Source organism: Ursus arctos, unplaced genomic scaffold, assembly GCF_023065955.2.
Source record: "Ursus arctos isolate Adak ecotype North America unplaced genomic scaffold, UrsArc2.0 scaffold_1, whole genome shotgun sequence".
Taxonomy (NCBI): Eukaryota; Metazoa; Chordata; class Mammalia; order Carnivora; family Ursidae; genus Ursus; species Ursus arctos.
The window spans coordinates 102397978-102417664 of NW_026622763.1; the positions used below are offsets into that span (position 1 = coordinate 102397978).

The 19687-nt window shown below is 48.4% G+C and overlaps 1 protein-coding gene across 2 annotated transcripts in view; it reads right to left on the bottom strand.

The window, feature by feature from the left end:
• NGEF (neuronal guanine nucleotide exchange factor) overlaps positions 1-19687 on the bottom strand; it is a 102945-nt gene that overhangs the window by 60906 nt on the left and 22352 nt on the right. For both annotated transcript variants that reach the window (XM_026491681.4, XM_026491683.4), the window contains 2 exons: positions 10570-10912; positions 7143-7257 (listed from right to left, as the gene is read on the bottom strand). In XM_026491681.4, coding sequence (XP_026347466.2) covers positions 7143-7257; positions 10570-10837 — 383 coding nt within the window. In that variant the 5' untranslated portion in view covers positions 10838-10912. The remainder of the gene's footprint in view (positions 1-7142; positions 7258-10569; positions 10913-19687) is intronic.

A 19687-nucleotide genomic window follows, 5' to 3' on the forward strand; every position in this document is an offset into this window, starting at 1 on the left:
AGATGAGAGAAATCATATGATAATTGTCTTTCTCTGCTTGACTTATTTCACTTATACTTGGATTCTTTGGGATTTCAGCATCCTTACAATATCCCTCTTTCACTTGAACAACTTGAAGTAGGCTTCTGATCTTTGAAATCAAAGCATTCTTGACCAGGAACTAAAACAAAGGTATCTACTCACAGCACTTCTATTTGACCTTGTAATGGAAGTCTTTGCCAGAGCAATAAGGCAAGAAAAAACAAGTAGAAGGCATGAAGATTGGAGAAAAAAAGAACTAAAGCTATCTTTATTAACAGATGGCAGGATTGTGTACATAGAAAAATCAAAGAAATATACAAATAATTAGAACTAAAAAGTGAATGTATCAAGGTCATAGGGTACTAGGGGGCATGCAAAAATTAATTGTGTTTAAACATACTACCAACAAACAATCGAAAAGTGACATTACAAAGCACCAGCATTTAAAATAGGATCAAAAGCATTAAATACCTAGGCACAAATGTAATTAAAATATGTGTAAATCCTCTGTACTGAAAACTACAGATCATTGCTGGATTAATTTAAGGAATATCTAAATAAACAGAAAGTTAGGGCATGTTCATAGATTGAACAATTTATTTTCTCTAAATGCCCAAGCTTTTTTTAAAAAAAGATTTCATTTATTTATTTGACACAGAGCACAAGGATGGGGAGTAACATAGGGAGAGGGAGAAGCAGGCTCTCTACTGAGCAAGGAGCCCGATGTGGGGCTTGTTCCCAGGACACTGGGATCATGACCTGAGTCAAAGGCAGATGCTTAACCAACTGAGCCACCCAGGTGCTCCTAGATTGAACAATTTAATGTGCTAATATTAAGCTGTCAGTGATATCCAAATTTATCTATAGAGACGATGCAATCTTAACCAAAATCCTAGCAGACATTTTTTGGAGTAGAAATTGACAAACTGATTCTAAAATTTATATGGAAATGCAAAGGACTTAAAATAGCCAAGACAATCTTTAAAAAGAACAAAGTAGGAGAGCTTGCATTACCAGATTTTAAGACTTAGCATAAAGCTACAGTATTTAAGTCAGTGTGATATTGGCATAAGGAAAGACACTTAGATCAATGAAACAGGATAAAAGTCCGGAAAAGACCCACATGTCTGCAGTCAGTGGATTTGTGTGTGTGTGTGGGGGGGGAGCACCAAGGCAATTCACTGGGGGAAGAGAATATCTTTTTAATAAATGACAATAGAGCAGCTTGTATGCATATAGACCATAGACCTAAATGCGAAAGCTAAAAGTATAAAGTTCCTATAAGAAAAACATAGGAGAATATCTTTATGACTTTGAAGTGGTCAAGTATTTCTTGGGATGGAAAAGGAAGAACAATAAAACGATAAATTAATCTTCATCAAAATAAACATTTCTGATCATTAAAAGACAGGAAGATTAGAAGAGAAGCCATACCAGTAGGACATATTTGCAATATATATATATATATATTTGACCATGGGCTTGTATTCAAGATAAGTAAAGAACTCCTACAAATTAAAAAAATTTAAAAAATGGGCAAAAAACTTGAACAGGAACTTCACAAGAGAAGATACATGGGGGCCAATAAATATATGAAAAGGTACTCAACATCATTAGTCATCAGGGAAATACAAATGAAAACCACAGCGAGAAACCACAATATGTTAGGACAGATGCAGGTACAAAGCCTGACATTTCCCAGCATTGGCCAGGGCCTGGAGAGACTGGCACTTTGATATCTTGCTGGTAGGAGTGTGGAAAAGTACAGTTTTGAGAAATTATTTGGTCCTTCCTAACACTGTCAAGCACATACCTATCGTAAGATTCAGCACTTTCTTTCTTTTTTTTTTTTTAAAGAATTTATTTATTTGACAGAGATAGAGACAGCCAGCGAGAGAGGGAACACAAGCAGGGGGAGTGGGAGAGGAAGAAGCAGGCTCATAGCGGAGGAGCCTGATGTGGGGCTCGATCCCATAACACAGGGATCACGCCCTGAGCCAAAGGCAGACGCTTAACCGCTGTGCCACCCAGGCGCCCCCAAGATTCAGCACTTTCACTCCTGGGTACACACTCAGAGAAAGAAGCACATACACCCACAGAAAGACTGTCTAAGAATGCTCATAGCGACTTATTTATAATGGTCGAAAACTGGAAACAGTCCAAATATCCAACAGAAAGATGGATAAACAAATGTGGTACTTTTCTTACGAATAAAAAGAGCAATCTGATATACGTACATTGATGAACCTCAAAACTCTTATGTTCAGGAAAATAAGTCAGATACCATAGAGGGTACACCGTGTGATTGATCCACTTGACAGAAAGTTCAAGAACCAGCAACACTAAGCTAATGGTGACGGAAGCAGAAGATAGTTGTCTGAGAGGGTTCGGTATTGACCAGAAAAAGGGGGTCTTAGGGAGCCTCATGGGGCAATGGAAATGCTCTGTTTCTTGGTCTGGTTGATGGTGGTACAAAGAAAACCACAGGCCCAAGATGGTGTCACTTAGGTTAAGGCCCCAAGTCAGTAAACCAATTCTCAACACCCCAGGAATATAACCTATACCTGGTCAGTCAGGAATGTTCGGAGCAGCATGGGTAAGGTGATCTGTCACAGGGGACCTCTTCATCCCCTAATGGAAGATGAGGTCATCCACCAACTAAAACCCTTTTGTCACCAAATGAAGGTGACCTCCCCTGAAATAATCCTTTTTTTTTTTTTCCTGTTTATGATATTCTTACGTTGCCTTGAAAAACCTTTCCCTTTGTGTAGGCCTTCGGAGCTCCCCTCTACCTGCTAGATGGGATGCTGCCCAGTTCATGAAGGGATTAATAAAACCAGTTAGATCTTTAAAATCCCTCAGTTAATATTTTGGTTATGTGACAATGGTCATGTAGGTGTATATGGATCTACAAATTTATTGCTGTGGACTGAATTGTGCCCCCCTCTCAAATTCACATGTTGGATCCCCAGCCCCCGTGTGATGGTATTTGGAGGTGGGACCTTTGGAAGAGAATTAGGTCGAGATGAGGTCGTGAGGATCAGGCCCCTGAGAGGAGGAAGAGGCTGGTGCTTGCTTTCTCTGTCTGTCTGAGGTTGCATGAGAAGGAGGCTGTCTGCAAGCCAGGCAGGGAGCCCTCCAGAACCTGACCATGCCGGCACCATGATCTTGGATGACCAGCTTCCAGAATGAGGAGAAAATAAAGGTCTGCTGCTTACGCACCCAGTCCGGTGTTTGTTATGGCCACTGGGCTGACTAATACATTCATCATGCCCCAAATCTGTACCTTTTGTTGTCATGTAAAATTTCCTTCAATGAGCCCTTTTCCAATCACCTTGATGAAAACACTAACTAGAGAGATAATTACAAAAAAGAGGGAGAGGCTATTTGGGGCCCTGCATGGGGTGGACCTACTACATCGTCCTCAGCTGCTCCCAGTCTTTGGACCACGGAGGGTTCTTTCCTTTCCTTTCCTTTCCTTTTCTGTTCTGTTCTGTTCTCTGTTAAATTTGGATCATGGAGCCTGCATTTCCACGCACAGATCTAGCAGACAGAATTATTTTCCCAACTTAGAGCAAAAGGGTCTCCAGCAGGAATGGAGAGCTACGGGCCCTGGGAAAGTGACTTTGGAAACTTAGCGAGAGATGCTTGGACTCAACCATGGCCCTTTGAATGAGGGATGCAGCCCACGAAGGTGGGGACACAGGATGTGGGCTGGAGCAGGGATTACATTTCTTTACACAGATAGAGGTCTGAGCCTGTGAATGCCATGGTGCTAGCGAAATGAGGTGGGAACAGAGGAAGAGAAGAGAACGGATGCTCCCTGTGCGCGCACACACTAATGGTACCCCCGATGGGTCACGTCAAACACACCCTGACGTACGGTGGCTCCTGCATTCCCAGGAGAGACTCGTATTTTGGTTTTTACCTTTAAAAGCAATAGCTCAAAGCCCTGGGAGCCTGACAGCCCATCAGGAGGTCTTTTCTCTAGAAAACTTTTCCACAGCAGGTACACTGTGACTTAGCCTGCCACGGAAATCTGGTTCAGAAGACCTAATAGAAGCAATGATCACAGTGGGGATCTTGAGATTGACCTGAATAAGCTCTCCAGAACCTCTGTCCTCACTTGGGCCACAAGACTGGAGTAAGCCTGGGGCCAGCTCGCCTGGGTAGGGTGCAAGCAGGAAGGGGCTCCGGCCTTCCTCGCCTCTGCCCACTTGCACCTGCCTGCCGCTGGTACCACCGGCCCGGGCCTTGCGTGGAATCTCAGGCAGAGCGCACTCAGAGTTTTTTTGGTGACTCTTAGGTTACAAACGGACGGTCTCTTCTGCTAGGTATCCAGAAGAGCACCCTGAAGTTGCTACAGAGTGCCAGCACCCCTCTTCTCCCAGCGCAGGCCTGCCACAGCGGGAAAGCCTCTGCCTCCTGCCCCTTCCTGTCCTGCCCCCCGCGCTGTGTGGGCGCTCAGTGGGGGGCACGTGTGGGGGCTCCTCAGAGATACCTCGCTGGGGGTCTCTGACCACAGCTCTTTGGCATGTGCAGAGTTCTCAAGCTGGCCACTTTATGACTCCCCAAGTTTCTCAGCCACTTTCTGCCAAGGTCCACCTGGCCCCCAGCAGGAAGCTGTCTTGGGTGGTTCAAAGCTGGGTCTCTTCCTTGAGGTCCACACTTGGCTCCGAGAAAACACGTGCCTCGGCCTTGCCTTTGGTGTGGATGCCCCTCACTCCCTGTTCCGCCCTCTCCCCTCTCCTCCCATGAGGCTGTCTGCCAGCTCATCTCTGGATGTTTCTAGGAGCAAGCCAGGTGCTGGTCCTTGTGTCCCCCAGACTTCAGAGATTTCCAAGGGGATCTCTTGAAACCCCCCCCCCCCACTCGGGTGAAGATGGGCGATATGACGGTTAATTTCCGATGTCGGCTTGGCTGGGCCATGATGCCTAGACATTTGGTCAAATATTATTCTGGCTGTTTCTGTGAAGATGTTTTTTGAGATTAACACTTTAATCAATGAGCTTTGACTAAAGCAGTTTATCCTCCATAAGGTGGGTGGGTCTCATCCAAACAGTTGAAGGTCTTAATAGAACAAAGTCTAACCTCACTGAGCAGAACAGAATTGTGCCAGCAGACCTCACCTTTGGACTCCAACTTCAGCTTTTCCCTGGGTGTCCAGCCACAGGCCCCTCCAGCGGATTCTGCCCTCACCAGGCCTCCACAATTGTGAGCCGGACCCTTACAACGAGGTCCCCCTACCTGCTCCACGCCCTGCTGGTTCTGTCTCTCTGGGGAACCCCGACAACTACAATGGGGAACCTCCCTGGGAAGGAGTGCACAGCTCACAGCACCCTGACAGTTACCCCCAAACAAAAACAAAACCTGGTGGCCAGTCTCTGTCACCTTACCCTCTCTTTTATTGATTGTGAAAATATGGGAACATTTGTGTGCTGGTTGGGAAACAGCCACTGTCTTGAGTCCTTTTCCTTTCCCTGCTCCCAGGACCCTTCCTCTGCCCCTCTGGGACTCTTGCTAGAGCGTTGGGTCCTGCTTATCAAACATTTGTACGGTCATTCCTGCTGACCCCTGGGCGTAAGGGAGGAGCTAAGCGTGACTTCAGCAGCTGTCTCTTGGAGCCTCCTGTGTAGGTGGGCAGATATCCACAGTGTTGTTCTTTGCCTCCTAGGCCAGAACAGAGGCAACAGGAAGCAGCTGCCTTTAATATATAATTCCATGTAAGTGAACGAGGCCCTCGTTTATTTATATATATAAATTCATTTTATTATTATTAAATTATTTATTTAAATTATATTACATATTTAAGTTATTAAATTATATACATAAGTATATAAAATGTATAAAAATTATATATATATAAACATATAAAATCAAGGGCCTATGGTCAAAGTTGTATCAGGAAGCGACAGGAGGCCTATCACCTGGTTCTGGGACAGGATGCTTAGCCCATGCTTCCCTAGTACAAATTTAGGAATGCTATTTCCCTGCAACCATCCAGGGATTTGTAGAAGGTATGAAGTTTCTAGGAACTTAAGGAAGTAATGAGAGATGGGTGTCAGGATTTTGCCACAATGATATTTATCATAGTGTGGCTTACAAACCAGCAAAAAATCGAAACTCCCTTAGGTCAGAGATTGCTGTTGCCTCCTTGTATCCATTCTCCTTTATTCCTTGGTATGGACCCAATTTACCAGGGGAGGAAACAGACCTGGTTTGAAAGAAGCATACATTTCCCAGCTTCCCTTGCAAGCGCAGGTGGCCACGTGACTCAGTCAGTTTGCGCCAATGAGAGAGAAGCACCAGTTATTGAGTGGGCTTAAGGGAAGCTCCTTAAAAGGAGAGCAGAGCAGGCTGGCGTGTGCCCCCACCACCTTCTGCTTTCCTCTTTCCTGCCACCTGAACAGTGGCCGTGATGGCCGGAGCTCTGGCAATCACCTTGACGGCTGAGTAGAAGGAGACTGGGTTCCTGGAGTTACGAAGAAGCTGCTGTGACAACCCCCCAAGCTTCTTTCACTCGAGTCAAATAGATCTCTGTCTCATTAAGCTGTGTCATTTGGGTTTTTTGGTTACAAGCAGCTAAATTTAGCCCTAGCTGATAAAATACCCAAACGCCCAACAACAGTAGCATGATTAATGAATTACAATCCTATCATACTATAGATTGTTTTATAGCCATTAAACGATTGTGTAGAAAAACATTTGGTAACATGCAGAAGTGTTTGTGACATACCATTAAGTAAGTTTGAAGATAGGATATATAGTAAGATCCCATTTTATAAAGAGAAAATAGGCATAAACTATACAGGAAAAAAAGCTTTGCAACAGTTACATTAAAGTCTCTGGTGGTGGCATGATATAGTGATTTTCCTTTTCCACTTGACATCTGTAAAATCTATAATTTCCTAGTTTTGTGATGGAAGAGTAACAATGTGTTATTTTTTAAAAAAGGAAATGGTAGAGTTTTGCTTTTTTTTTTTTTTTTTTAACACGGGCAACAAAAAGTGACTTTTTAAAAGAACCACGAGACACCCTTGCAGCCCTGCCAAGACTTTGCCTCGATGGTCCCCGCCACATCTGGTCGTGAACGACCCCTCCTGCGGTTTGCTTTCTCTCACCTTGTTCTCTTGGCTCCTGGGTCTGGCCGTATTGGAATTCTCCACTGAGACATTCTGCTCTGGGGGGAGCTCAAGGTCAGGGGCTCATTTGCAGGCTGTCCATTTTCCACTGAATCTGTGACATTTAAGAAGGGCAGAGAATTAGAAAATGCGCATCTCCCCCATTTCAGGCAGTTCTCTGTGACGGGGACAGTAGCAAGTTCACCCTGGGAGGGAAGGAAGAGGAATGAAGAAGGGTGTTCTTCCTCTCATGCCCCTGGAGGGCAATTTGCCACGGCTTGAAAGTATTCAGTGACCTGGGATGCCATCTCTACAAAAATTATAATTGCGACGCAAGAAAATTCATGTGCAGACACAGTCAGTAGGAAAAGAATATTGAAAATGAGATTGCGAACTTAGATACAAACCTAATTAATGTCTTAGAGGACAATAAAACCAGAACTACCAGTGTTCTTGCTTCTACTGGACAAAAATCATTTGCAATTTATCAATCTTTTAACATCTAACTTTACGATGTCCGAATCCTAATCGCTATTAAATAGTAAGTCAAGCTCCCTCCCCCAGGGGCGACAGGTCGCCTGTAGGTGGGTCGTCCATCCGTGTTCTAGTGTGACCGAAAAGGCAGCCCTTTAGCAGAGTGAAGCCAGAGCACAAATCTTTTGTTGTTTGGGAGCGGGCCAGGGAACCCCAAAGCCGTGATCTGTTTTGTCTGCTCCTCTGGGGCAGAGCAGGGGAGCATTTTCTCCTTGGAGTCTGGATCAGGAAGTTCTGGACTGTCTTGGGAGTTAACTGCAGGGAAGTGAAACAGGGAGTCACTTTAAAAATGAAACTCGGAGTCTGTTGAAAATATTTATGGTCTGGACATCAATGGCATCTTTGAGAGTGGCAAGAAGTAAAGTGACCCTTGTTCTAGTCTACACTGGCGTCGGCATTCTCCTCTCGGCTTGGGAAGCCACACGCTCTTTCCCCCTTGATGCGGTTTCCCTCTCCAGGCTCATCTCAGACCCAGCCCCACACCCGCCTTTGCTCCTGCTCAGAAAGACCCCTGGCCCCTGACCCTGGGCATCTGTATGTGCTTTTCTGTCTGCTTGCAACACTCTAACCCTGCGAGATCCAATAGGGGCCCTGTTAGCCATGTGTGGCTGGTATGCACTTGCAACGTGGCCGGTGTGACTCAGGAAGTGAATTCTTCATTTCTTTTTAGCTTAAATTAATTTAAATTTAAATGTAAAAACCAATCCTCAATTTAGCTACTGGAAAACTTCTAAGCATATATGGAACAGTCTGGGTATGCAAATCTGCTTTTCTGACTGTACATTTTATGAAACCTAAATCCAGATCAAATATTTCCAACAAAAATATTCCACAGTTTTCAAAGACATACTGTAAAAAAAAAGCAAAATGTCTCATTACTAACTTTTTATATTGATTATTGACTGTGCGGTGGAACGACCCTATTTTGCATGCTTTGTGCTCGCTAACATGCGTTTTTAGAATGAATTTTACCTGTTTCTTTTTACTTTTGTTGATGTGGCTGCGGGGAAATTTAAAACGACAGACGTGGCTTGCATTACATTTCTGTTAGAAAGAGCTGCCCTAACCCCCTTTTCCATCTGCAGAGGCTTTGGGGTGAGAAGGATCAGAACTCCAGCTCAAGCCAGGCCGCTCACTGTGTGACTTGGGGTAAGTGATTCAATCTCTCTTTGCTTCAGTCGTTGTTGTTGTTGTTGTTTTTAATCTGTAAAATGGGTGTAGTAAGTACACCTGTAACACTGAGTACCTCCAAGTGCCAAGTTAGCTCCTGTTCTCTCTCTGGCCATGTCCTCACGCACCCCTCAAGACTCATCTAAAGTATCCTCTCCTGTGGGGATTCTTTCCTAACCGCACCGGAGGGGTCTCGTTTTTTGCCTTTACCTTTCTTGTAAACTTTGAGACTTTGCTTGCAGTAAATGACATCATTACAATATTGCGGGTCCCTCAAGGGCAGAGACTCCAACTTTCTTTGTGTGGGAGTGTGTTTCTAACTTGCCATTTAGTAAGATTTTCAAACATACCCCAAAGTTGAGAGGGTCATATAACATATGTTCACCCAGCTTCCACGAGTATAGCATTTCCATCGTATTTCTCTTGCTCTTAATTCAGTACTTGATGCATAATTTTGTTAGTGTGTGTAGACAGCAGACACCCACAGATTGCCTCCCCTCCCATCCGACAGTGGGGTTGGGGTGTCCATCTGCATCTCTCTGGGCTGGCGTGTGAACTGCTTGGACCAACAGAATGTGGTAGAAGGGACTCTACAGGTCTGAGTTCAGGCCTCTTGGGAATGGTTTCTGCTCTTGACCTGGGAAGCCTGCTGTCGTGTGAACCAGCCCAGGCCAACCTGCTGAAGGGTGACCAGCATCCTTCAGAACGGAGACAAGGCATCTCAGCTGAGGCCCACCTTGGCCCACCCGCTCACTAGCCACCTGGGAGTCCAGCAAGGTTTCCTTGACCTTCCAACCCCAGATGAGCCGCCAGCAGACTGCAGAGGTCAGACAGACAACACAACACCCGATCAACCCCCAGAATCACAAGAAATAATAAATATTGTTGTTTTTGTCTCTGTGTCTTGAGGGTGGTTTACCATGTGGCAAAGGCTCCCTGATACAGGGTTCAGTGAATGTCTCAAAGGAGTTCGTGAAGTCCCTGGACCTAAAGCAGGGGTTGCCACGCCCAGCACACATACCGTGGCAGACTGTCTGGTGGCAGGTGCTGTACCCCGGGGGCTAAGAAACGAGCACCTGCTCCACAACCCCAGCATGCTGCCCGCTCAGGCATGTGGGCAAGTCACAAAGAAAGGAGTTTGCAGCTCTGACAGCCCTGCCCCCCACCCCCGCCAGTTGTAAAAGTTTCTGAACCTTATTCTGCTCAAGAAATATACTTTGAGCAGATAAGATGTGCTGGGGACTCATTTAAAAGACAAAGGGATCCAGCCGCAAAGCTATTCCCAAGGTATTCATCTCAGGTATTTCCAGTGCGGCAGAAACTGGCCATCACCGCAACAGTGAGAGAACAACGATGGGACCTCACGGCTCAGGAAACTCAGGTTCCCAGATAGCCACAAACGCATACAGCTCCAAGCCTCCCTGCTCGAAGGCATGGATGTCTGGGGCTGTTTTGCTGAGTCCTAGAACAAGATGTGTCTCTTAAACAGAAGCTAGTCTTATCGTATAATCTGGGTCAACGCTCTCTCCTGAAGTACCCACATCATCCTATTGCAGGAATCGAATCCTTTAGATAACAGCTTCAAAGTGTTTCATTTTATTGGACCTGTCCTTGACAATTTTCAAGGCCTTTTATTCTTCTTTCATTTAATTAGGGCCCTTCAACCCTGATGACTCCACTGGGATATCAAGGGACAGCAGTACCAGCTGTCCCTGGTACTGACCTGCCGGGTGGGGGGTGTTCTCTTCAGGAGTGTCTCTGGCTTTGCCTTTGCTTTTGCGTCTCACGGTGCGGTTGAAGATGGAGTTTCTCTGAATCGGGATGTGGCGGCGGGGTTCTCTGTCTTGCGTCTCTCGGTTGGCGTGGCGCGTTTTCTCATCTTCTGAGAGTAACTCGGGTCTCACCTTGTCCTGCACATCATCAGTCTCCTGTGAACCACTCACCGATTTCTTCCAGGGCTTTTCCAAACCTTCAGATCCCCTGGTCTCCATGGAAATCGGTCCGCTTGTTTCTCAGCAGAGCGACTGGAGATGGGTAACCTCTCTAGCTTCACCAGTTTGAATGCTCTGGAAGAGAAAGAGAACAATTTTCAGTTAGGGTCATCAGGCTAAATGTTCCATTCAGCGTCTAGTCTTCCACTCCCATTCGGATTTGATGAAATTTGGAAGAGTCTGCACATCTGGGCGACCGCATCTTTATCAGTGAAAATTACAGTTTAACCACTGCAATTTGGATGCATTCATGTATCATTTTATAATTGAAGTTTGTTTATTCTATTCATAGGATGCGCTTTGGGGGAAATGCTTAAAGTGGCTTGTATAACTAGCTTTCAAGTAAACATCTTCCGACTGATTCAAGAGAAAGAGGAGCAAAAACAGTGAGGAGAACTCCGGGAAACCAAAGTGAAGAAAGGGAAGATGTACAGACAGACACAAAAGTAAAGTCTTGGGGAGACTCAAAAGGACTATCAGCGAGTGACGGTCGTACAGCTGTAAATTCAGAAGTGGGAAGACTTGAATCCGGTGGAGACAAACCTCCTGCCGTCCACTGGTGGCTAGGGCTAGTTGGTAGATCAGTGGCCTCCCTGCTAAGATGACGTTGTTGGACAGCTGTGGGAACAAGCCCTCCCCCACCCCACCAGCTGGGGGCACAGAATGGTTACCTCCCCCTGGGGTGACCATAGTGGATATCATCTAAACCAGGGCACTGTTCACAGGAAAAGGGGTCTAATTGAATTATACCAGGACTGTCCGGGCAAAACCCATTTTCTTCCCAACACGGGCCTTCCAGAGTACGGGTTCTTGAAGTGGCGAGGGACATAGCAGATCCTTGAGTAGAGTGTAAGCTGGTCAGGATGGTGTGCTAGACAGGAGGGCCATGCTAGGGTTCTTTGTGGCTTCCCATCTATCCGAGGGTTCAGAACCTGAGCTCCCATGGACTCTATGGAGGTTTAAGGGGTGCATATATTGTATGCAGAGGCTGTGTTTATGCAGATACATCTTTCTTAATTATGGGTGCAGAACTTCTATCATGTTTTCAGAGTTTAAAGACTCAGGAAAGCTTTTCTTTTCTGCTTCTGCTTTCTTTTGTAAAAAATGTAAAGAATGGGGGTCTGGACTTGAGGCACACCTACCCCTTTCCCACCACACCCCTCTGCTTACAGCAGGTACCCTGGCTACCCCAGGCACCGCCCTCAGTTCCCCAAGGGTGAGTTCCCAACCCCCTTCTCTTCTCCTCACCCCAGTCCAAACACATTTCAGGTCAGTTGGTCAGGTGATCTTAGAATATTCAGGAAGGGTGTCTTCCCTTGCGCCAGGCAGAGCTTTGTTTATCTAAGGCAGGAATTAGGTCTTTCTGGTCAGGGAGATTTGAGGACTGAGAGTGGCTCTGGCTCCTGGAACCGGCCACCTAATGACACAGATGCAGAAAGTTTGTCCTAGGAGATTGCCTCCTTTCCTACCTGCCTGCAGGTCTGGTGGTATTCCATTGGTGACCTTGCCTATCAGTAACCAGCCAAGCAGAAACAAGTGTTAAGGTGTTAGAAGTCAGGGAGCACTAAGACAAGGGCCTACCTTGGGCAGCTTGGCCTGGCTTGTGAGGACCTGGGGAGCTCCTTCAGCACCATGGCCAGCTATGGGACCCCAGCAAGCCTCTGGTAGACCCAGCATCCATGTCCTGGTCCATAAATGCTGGGGTGTGCCCTGTGGGATCATTGGAGAGGTCCTGTCCCACTGGCTAATGCTTTGCCTCAGAGAGTAAAGCTATGATTTCAGGGGGCCAGAGATGACCATGTAGAGACCAAGAGGTCACATTTGGGGGGACATCCCTCGCAGGAGTACCTGGCAGGGCAAAGTTTATTATAAACGTGGCGAGGAACCCACAGCTCGCAGGCAGGAGGGGTGGTTTCCCCTCACACCAAGTTGAATCCCAGTCAGCAAGGGATGAGAACGAGAGAGAATGAGAGGTTTCTATTCTGGCCAGATGGAGGGGGGACCCTCTGCCCTGCAGTCTGGTTGGGAATGGGGAGAGAAGACCCAGGAGGGCCAAGGTCAGGGTCATCACAAATCTGCTCTCTGGGGCCTGGGGCCAAGAGGGGGTGAATTAAGACCACAGGCAAGGACAGACTTCAGCTTTGGAGTTCAGAGTTGGCCAAGGCGGAGCAGCTGCTCTGGGGGCAGTGAATTCCCCGTCACTGACAGTGTCCACACAGAAGCTGTTGATTTTAGGGTTCCGTGACTCTGGCCTACCCGCTGACATCCCCTTCTCTCCTCTTTCACTTGCCTTTATGCCTCCCTAGGGTACAGTGGCTGTTCTCAGCTTGATCTGGGGGCAGAGGGCAAGTGGGCAGAAGTGGGTAATGCAGGAGTTAATTGTGTGTTGGGGCCCATCTGTGGAGGTCTCTGAACCAGGTCAGGGAGTCCCTGCTACATCCTTGATGACTATGGGGGTGGAGGCGTCAGGATCCTGGAAGCGCTGGGCGGGCTGGGCTGGGCACCTGAAGCCAGAGGGCAGGTATCACACAGGTATCGCCCAGGTGTGGCAGGTAGGGGCTGGGGTGGGGAAGATGTGCAAGGGGAAATGACAGGATAAGTGACACATGGTGGTTTGGGGAGGACCAGGGAGGGGCCGTCCCCATGGCAGGCGATGGGCCAGGGTGACAGGCCAGGCCAATGCCACTCGCTGCCTGTCAGGTAAGTGGAAGCAAACCTGCTTGGGGTTGGAGCATGCTGATTTGAGGATGTGTTGAAAAACCTCCCAGGAGGAGTGTGTGCAATTGGACATCCTTGACTGAAGCGGACTCTTACGAATAGGGCATTCCCACGGCCTCCGTGTCATGGCCCTGAACACAGACTGGGTTTTGTCTTGAAGATGCTGATTCTTATCATCACCCTGTGTAAGTTTAGGTTGCTTTTTAAAAAATTGAGGTACGAGTTATATGCAGTGCAATTTGCTCTCGTTAGTGTATGGTTCTATGAGGTTTGACGAATGCAGTTAGCGTATCCGCCACCCTAATCTACATACAGGATACTCCAGCACCCCAAAAGTTCCCTGTGCCCCACTGCGGTCAGCCCCTCCTGCACCGTCTGGTGACCACCAGTCTGTACACGTTCCTCATTTGCCTTTTCCTGGCTGTCCTACAGACGGAACGATGCAGCTTTGGTTGGTGGGATCCCACTTGACGTTCAGCCTGGTTGTATCCTTGCTGATCGCCGGTGTTGGCTGGGTGGTGTTGTGAGCTCATGGAAGCCTGTGTGATGTATGGTGAAGGGCATTTGGCTGGGAGGCAGGGGACTGGGGTTTGAATATTCATTTTCCGCCACCTGTAATCACCTACTCACGCTGAGCAAGTATAGACCTCAGAGTCGCATGCAGAAAACATGGCGGTAGGTGGATGTTCATGGGACGCCTGGCCAGCTCTCAAAATCTGAGATCTAGGGCAGCTCAGGGACCCCTCAGAGGGAAGCTCAGGGCATGACGAGAGCCCCAGGAGTTGCTCTCAAGTCATCCCTGTCATTTTCTTTAAATGATGGGTCTCTGAAACCCTGAGAAAATGTATTCCATCGCTAAGACAGCGCGCACACACTTCACACACACACACACACACACACACACACACACAATTTGTGGAACTCTCTAAAAAACAACTCTAATTCCACCTCAATTATTGCCTATTTTGGGCAACTGTGCTCTACATCTGAAATATTTTTATAATCACTTCAATTCTTCTATATCCATTAACTGTTGGAGAGCCTGGCAGCCCTCCTCCCATCTCCTCATGTTTTTCTTAAACTCCTGAGTAGCTTGAAGCCTATGTCTCTCTGTTCCAGGCGGCTTTGGGTGGAAGTGCACAGGACGCATGTGTGATCGGAAGCTGTATTTGCAGGACACCCATCCCCGCACTCAGCGAGCGCCGCTGGTGTGCTCTCCCCCCGGGCCCCTGTGGGCGTGGACTGTGCGTCTCTGTTCCTGCTCGGGATCCTGCTCTGGAAGCACCTGAAAGGGCAGGACTGGGTCTCTGGTTCGGTGCTGTCTCGTGCTGTGTACACAGCAGCGCTCTGTAGACAGTGGTCGTCTGCAACAATGGGCAAGTGGATGAAGTATCTCCCTGAGGTCCCTGTGGAAGTCACCACTATTTTCTAGATAAAGAAGCTGCAAGTCAGAGAGCTCTGGCAACTTGCCTGGGATCACACAGCTGGTAAATGGTTTGGTGAGGATCACACCCCATCTGTCGGATTTGTTTGTTGGGGGAAACCTGAAATCCATGTGATGTGGTTAAAAGTTGCTGTTGTAAAGATTGGTTGAAGGCTGGCAAGGATGAATCAGAGGCAGGAGCAGGAAGTGCGTGTGTGTCGGGCGGCGGGAGGGTGGCGGTTCTAGGCTGTTCTCTGTGCTAGCTATGTGGCTTCAGGCATGTGAGCCAAGGGTGACTGTTAAACCTCCCTGCATTGGGCTGAGGGCCAGGGGGCCTCCCTGCGTGAGTCAGTGGCCTGGGAGGTCAGGACACATGGGAGAAGGTGGTGGGGAGGGGAGGGGGAAGCTGGCTGCCAGCCCAGCTGTGGCAACCCAGGCCAGCTGCTGGGGGTGGGGGGATGATGGCTTGGTGGACACGGGGAGGTGAGGCCAGGGCCTTTCAAATGTGCATGCGAGGAGTCACCTGGGGCCCTTATTAAGACACAGTTTCTGACTCAAGACATCCAGGGTGAGGCCCGGGATGCCTGCCCTGTGAGTCCGTGGCCCAGCCCTGAGCAAGATCCTTATGGAGCAGGACCACAGCATCTTCAGCAGCTGTGGGAGCAGGAGCCAGCAGGGAGCTCCGCCCCATGCTGCCCCTCGCTTTGGCCAGGTTGGGTCCTGTCTGCTGCTGGTCAGAGACAGATAGTCTTGATGGAGAGCAGAGCTGGGGCAGGCAGGAGGAGGGGGTGTCAGGAGACAGGCAAGGGGGGATGAAGTGCTGTAGGGAGGGATCTTCCACAGGGCCTGAGGGCATGCAGTGAATCTAGAGGAGCCATCTGGGCACCTGCTCTGAAGCAGACCCCTGGGGGCGCCGGGGACAGCCTGTAAGACCAGGCCTGGCCTTCGCACGGCTGATAGGAGCCGCAGGAGGAAGCCAGGACTACAAAGCAGAGAGGAACAGGGAGGGCAGTGGAGGGTATTTGCAAGGAAGGGCCAGGATGAGCCGCAGATCATGGGGAGCCCTGGGTGGGGGAGCTTCACTCCCTGGTCAATCAGAACATCCCAGAGGGCAGTTCAAGGTCACTGCCTGGAGCTGAGGGCAGAGCATGGGTTATCCAGCAGAAGGCACTGGCGACTCCAGACAGGAACACTTGGGGAGGCTTCTCAACAGGACCATGCTGAAGACCCCACCTTGTCTTCAGGGAGGAGCCCAGAGCACTGGTGACTGTGGGGTGTGTTAGCTGTCCAGACAGAGGGCAGGAGGATATGGCCTTGAGGGGACAATGAAGCCACCCCAGCTGTGACCTGACAACAGGAGGGCTTGGATGTTGTCTCAGGGCTCAGGTGGACCTCTATGAGAAGATGGGGCCCCGAGGAGGGATGCAGGCCTGGCCTGCCTTCAGCTGTCATTCCTGGTCCTGGAACTGGTCCCTTAGACTCCCAGGTACATGACAGTGTCTGCCTTGATCGATAAACACACCCCAAGCCCCACCCCCACCCCCCGGCAAAGTGGGGAAAGCTGGAGAGGAAGGTTTTAGGTAGAGGGAAAATGATGACGTTTCTGGTTTGGTAGAAAAGCCCCAGCAAGAGAAGGACCTTGTAAAGTTGCTCTAGAAGGTACTCTGCGGCCGGCATGCTCTGCGGACACGTGCCCCTTGGAGACAATGTAGAAAAGCAGATGACCACAAGGAAGACAGCTGTGGCCCTGCCCTGAACATTTCGGTGCTCACAGCAGGAGCAAAGGACAAAGGAGAGGAAGGGAATGGAATAGCCAAACAGGAGAGAAGGATCCTAGGAAGGTTTAAAGTTGGAATTCAGAAATTGGGGAGTGAGTGGTACGAAGGGCGGGATCAGAAAGGGGGCAGGAGAAGGAGAATTCAGGGCAAGGCACAGGTGCCAGCTGGCTCTCCACACAGGTGAAGCCCCAGTGCATCATGGCCACGTGGGGCAGTGCTGGCTCCAGGAGGTGGCGCGGAGTGGGGGTTCCCTGGGGAAGGAAGGGGGCTGTGGTCCTTGTGGAACCCAGACCATGGTTGAACAGGAAATATAACTGTATAAAAGTAACTGAGGGGGAAGGGGATAGAGGCAACTGAGGGGGAGGGGGATAGAAGCAACTGAGGGGGGAAACAAAACAGTCTGGTACTGGCACAAAACCAGACACATAGATCAATGAAACAGAATAGACAGCCCAGAAATAAACCCATGCTTATATGGTAAATTAATCTTTGATGAAGGAGGCAAGAATATGCAATGGGGAAAAGACAATCTCTTCAACAAATGGTGCTGGGAAAACTGGACAGCTACATGCAAAAGAATGAAACTGGACCACTTCCTTTCACATACACAAAAATAAACTCAAAACGGATTAAGGATCTAAATATGACACCTGAAACCATAAAAGTCTTAGAAAAAAAACATAGGCAGTAGTTTCTTTGACATTGGCCATAGAAACATTTTTCTAGATTTGTCTCCTGAGGCAAGGGAAATAAAAGCAAAAAGAAATTATTAGGACTACACCAAAATAAAAAGCCTTTGCATAGCAAAGTAAAATGTCAACAGAAGAACAAGGCAATCTACTGAATGAGAGAAGACATTTGCAAATGATATACCCAATAAAGGGTTAGTATCCACAATATATAAAGAACTTATACAACTCAACACCAAAAAAACCCAAAAATCCGATTAACATGGGCAGAAGACATGAACAGACATTTCTCCAAAAGAGACATCCACATGGCCAACAGACACATGAAACGATGCTCAACATTGCTTATCATCGGGGATATGCAAATCAAAACCACAATGTGACATCACCTCACACCTGTCAGAATTGCGAGAATCAAAGGGCGAGAAACAAGTGTTGGCGAGGACGTGGAGGAAAAGGCGGCCTCGTGCACTGTCAGTGGGAATGCACACTGGTACGGCCACTGTGGAGAACAGAATGGAGGTTCCTTAAAAAATTAAAAATAGAACTACCCTATGATCCAGTAATTCCATGACTGGGTATTTACCCAAAGAAAATGAAAACACTGCTTTGAAAAGATGGAAGCACTTCTGTGTTTAACGCACCTGATTTACAGTAGCCAAGATATGGAAGCAGCCCAGGTATGCAAGCCCTGTGACCCCAGCAAGCCCCTGCCCCTCCAGCCAGTGGGGGTACAGCTGGGGGGCCTCGGGTGCCTTCTCAGTCCTCCCCACCCAGTCTCCCTGATGCCTTGTTGCCTGCTTATCCCGAACACCACACCGACTATGTGCAGAAATGGGGAGGCCCTCCAAATGATTAACTGATGGGGAGGGGATAGAAAGCACTGGGGAGGAGGAGGCTAGGCTTCATTGGGTGCTCTCTCTGAGAGGAAAACCAGTGAGTGAGGCCCTGAGGAGACAGGAGGCAGAACTTTGAAACTGGACCTGTTGGCTTGCTTTTGGCTAAAGGGGGAGAAAAGGAAAGATGAACCCCGGTTTTCCTTTAGGGCTGTTGGACTGATTCAGTGGGAAAGGAAGCAGGAATGTGAGGGAGAAGTTGGGCATGAGGTCAGAGAGAGAGGGTGCATTTGGCAGGAGGCTGGATTTGAACATTGTCCGATGCAACGGGGTCTGAACCCACCAGAACCTGGAAGGTTAGCTCCTGGTTACAGTAACAGCTCACCAAGCATCAAGTGACCAGTAACTTTCTAAGCCAAACGACATCTCTTCAGAGGCCAGAACATGGCAAGACAAGGAACAGTCTCCGGGGCACACAGCTGCGGAGTGCCAGCTGGGCCCTGAGTCCTCTGGAGACACCATCAGAGGTGCAGCCTAGTGCCCGGGGACACGCTCAGAAGACAGGGAGGGCGTTAGGCACAGTCACAAAATTCACGCACAAGACAGAATTGACTGTGGTAGATCAAGTGTGGACAGCACCCCTTTCCTCAGGAGGCAACAGAAATTAATGAAATTCATTTTAAACCTGGGAACTAGGCAGTGGTATAGAGGGGTGAGCACGTTTCTTTTTCATAGGAAGTATGGGATACATCTCTCTCTCTCTCTCTCCATAATCTGCAACATGAAGAAAGCCCGTAAAAGGAAAAGAAAGCCAGAGGCCAGAAGGACAAATTAGACATTCCTGTTGGCAAAAAAACAGTTCATGATGAGCACCGGGGAGCAACAGACCATGAGCGGAGCCCAGGCGGCAGAGACCACAGCACGACTGAGCTCTGGCAGTGGGGGTGACAGAGGACAGAGGAGGTCATCTGTAAGGACCCCAGAGGAAGGAGGCTGCAGGTGATGGCAGGCACGAGGAAGGACGGAAAAACCTCAGATACTGGAAACTTAAAAACAGTAAATAAAACTTTGACTTTAGATTTCTGGAAAAGTTATGGGTGATGGAATTTTTAAAGCAGTTCTTCCAGGAACCAAAGGGCTCTGAGAACAAGAGTAAGTAGTCCGTCATTTGAAGGGCCTCCCCATTTCTGCACGTGGTAGGTGTTTGGTGTGAGCAGGAGCAAGGAATCAGGACGTGAAAGTCAGGGAGAGTGGGTAGGGAGGATTGAGAAGGTGCCCGGGATCCACCAGTCTGGCCCCACTTGCTGGAGGGGTGGGGGCTTGCCGGGGTCACAGAGCTTACACAGCTGGGAACAGAACCTTCGCCCCGGTCCTTGATGTCCACTCCACGTGCTCTTTGCTGCTCT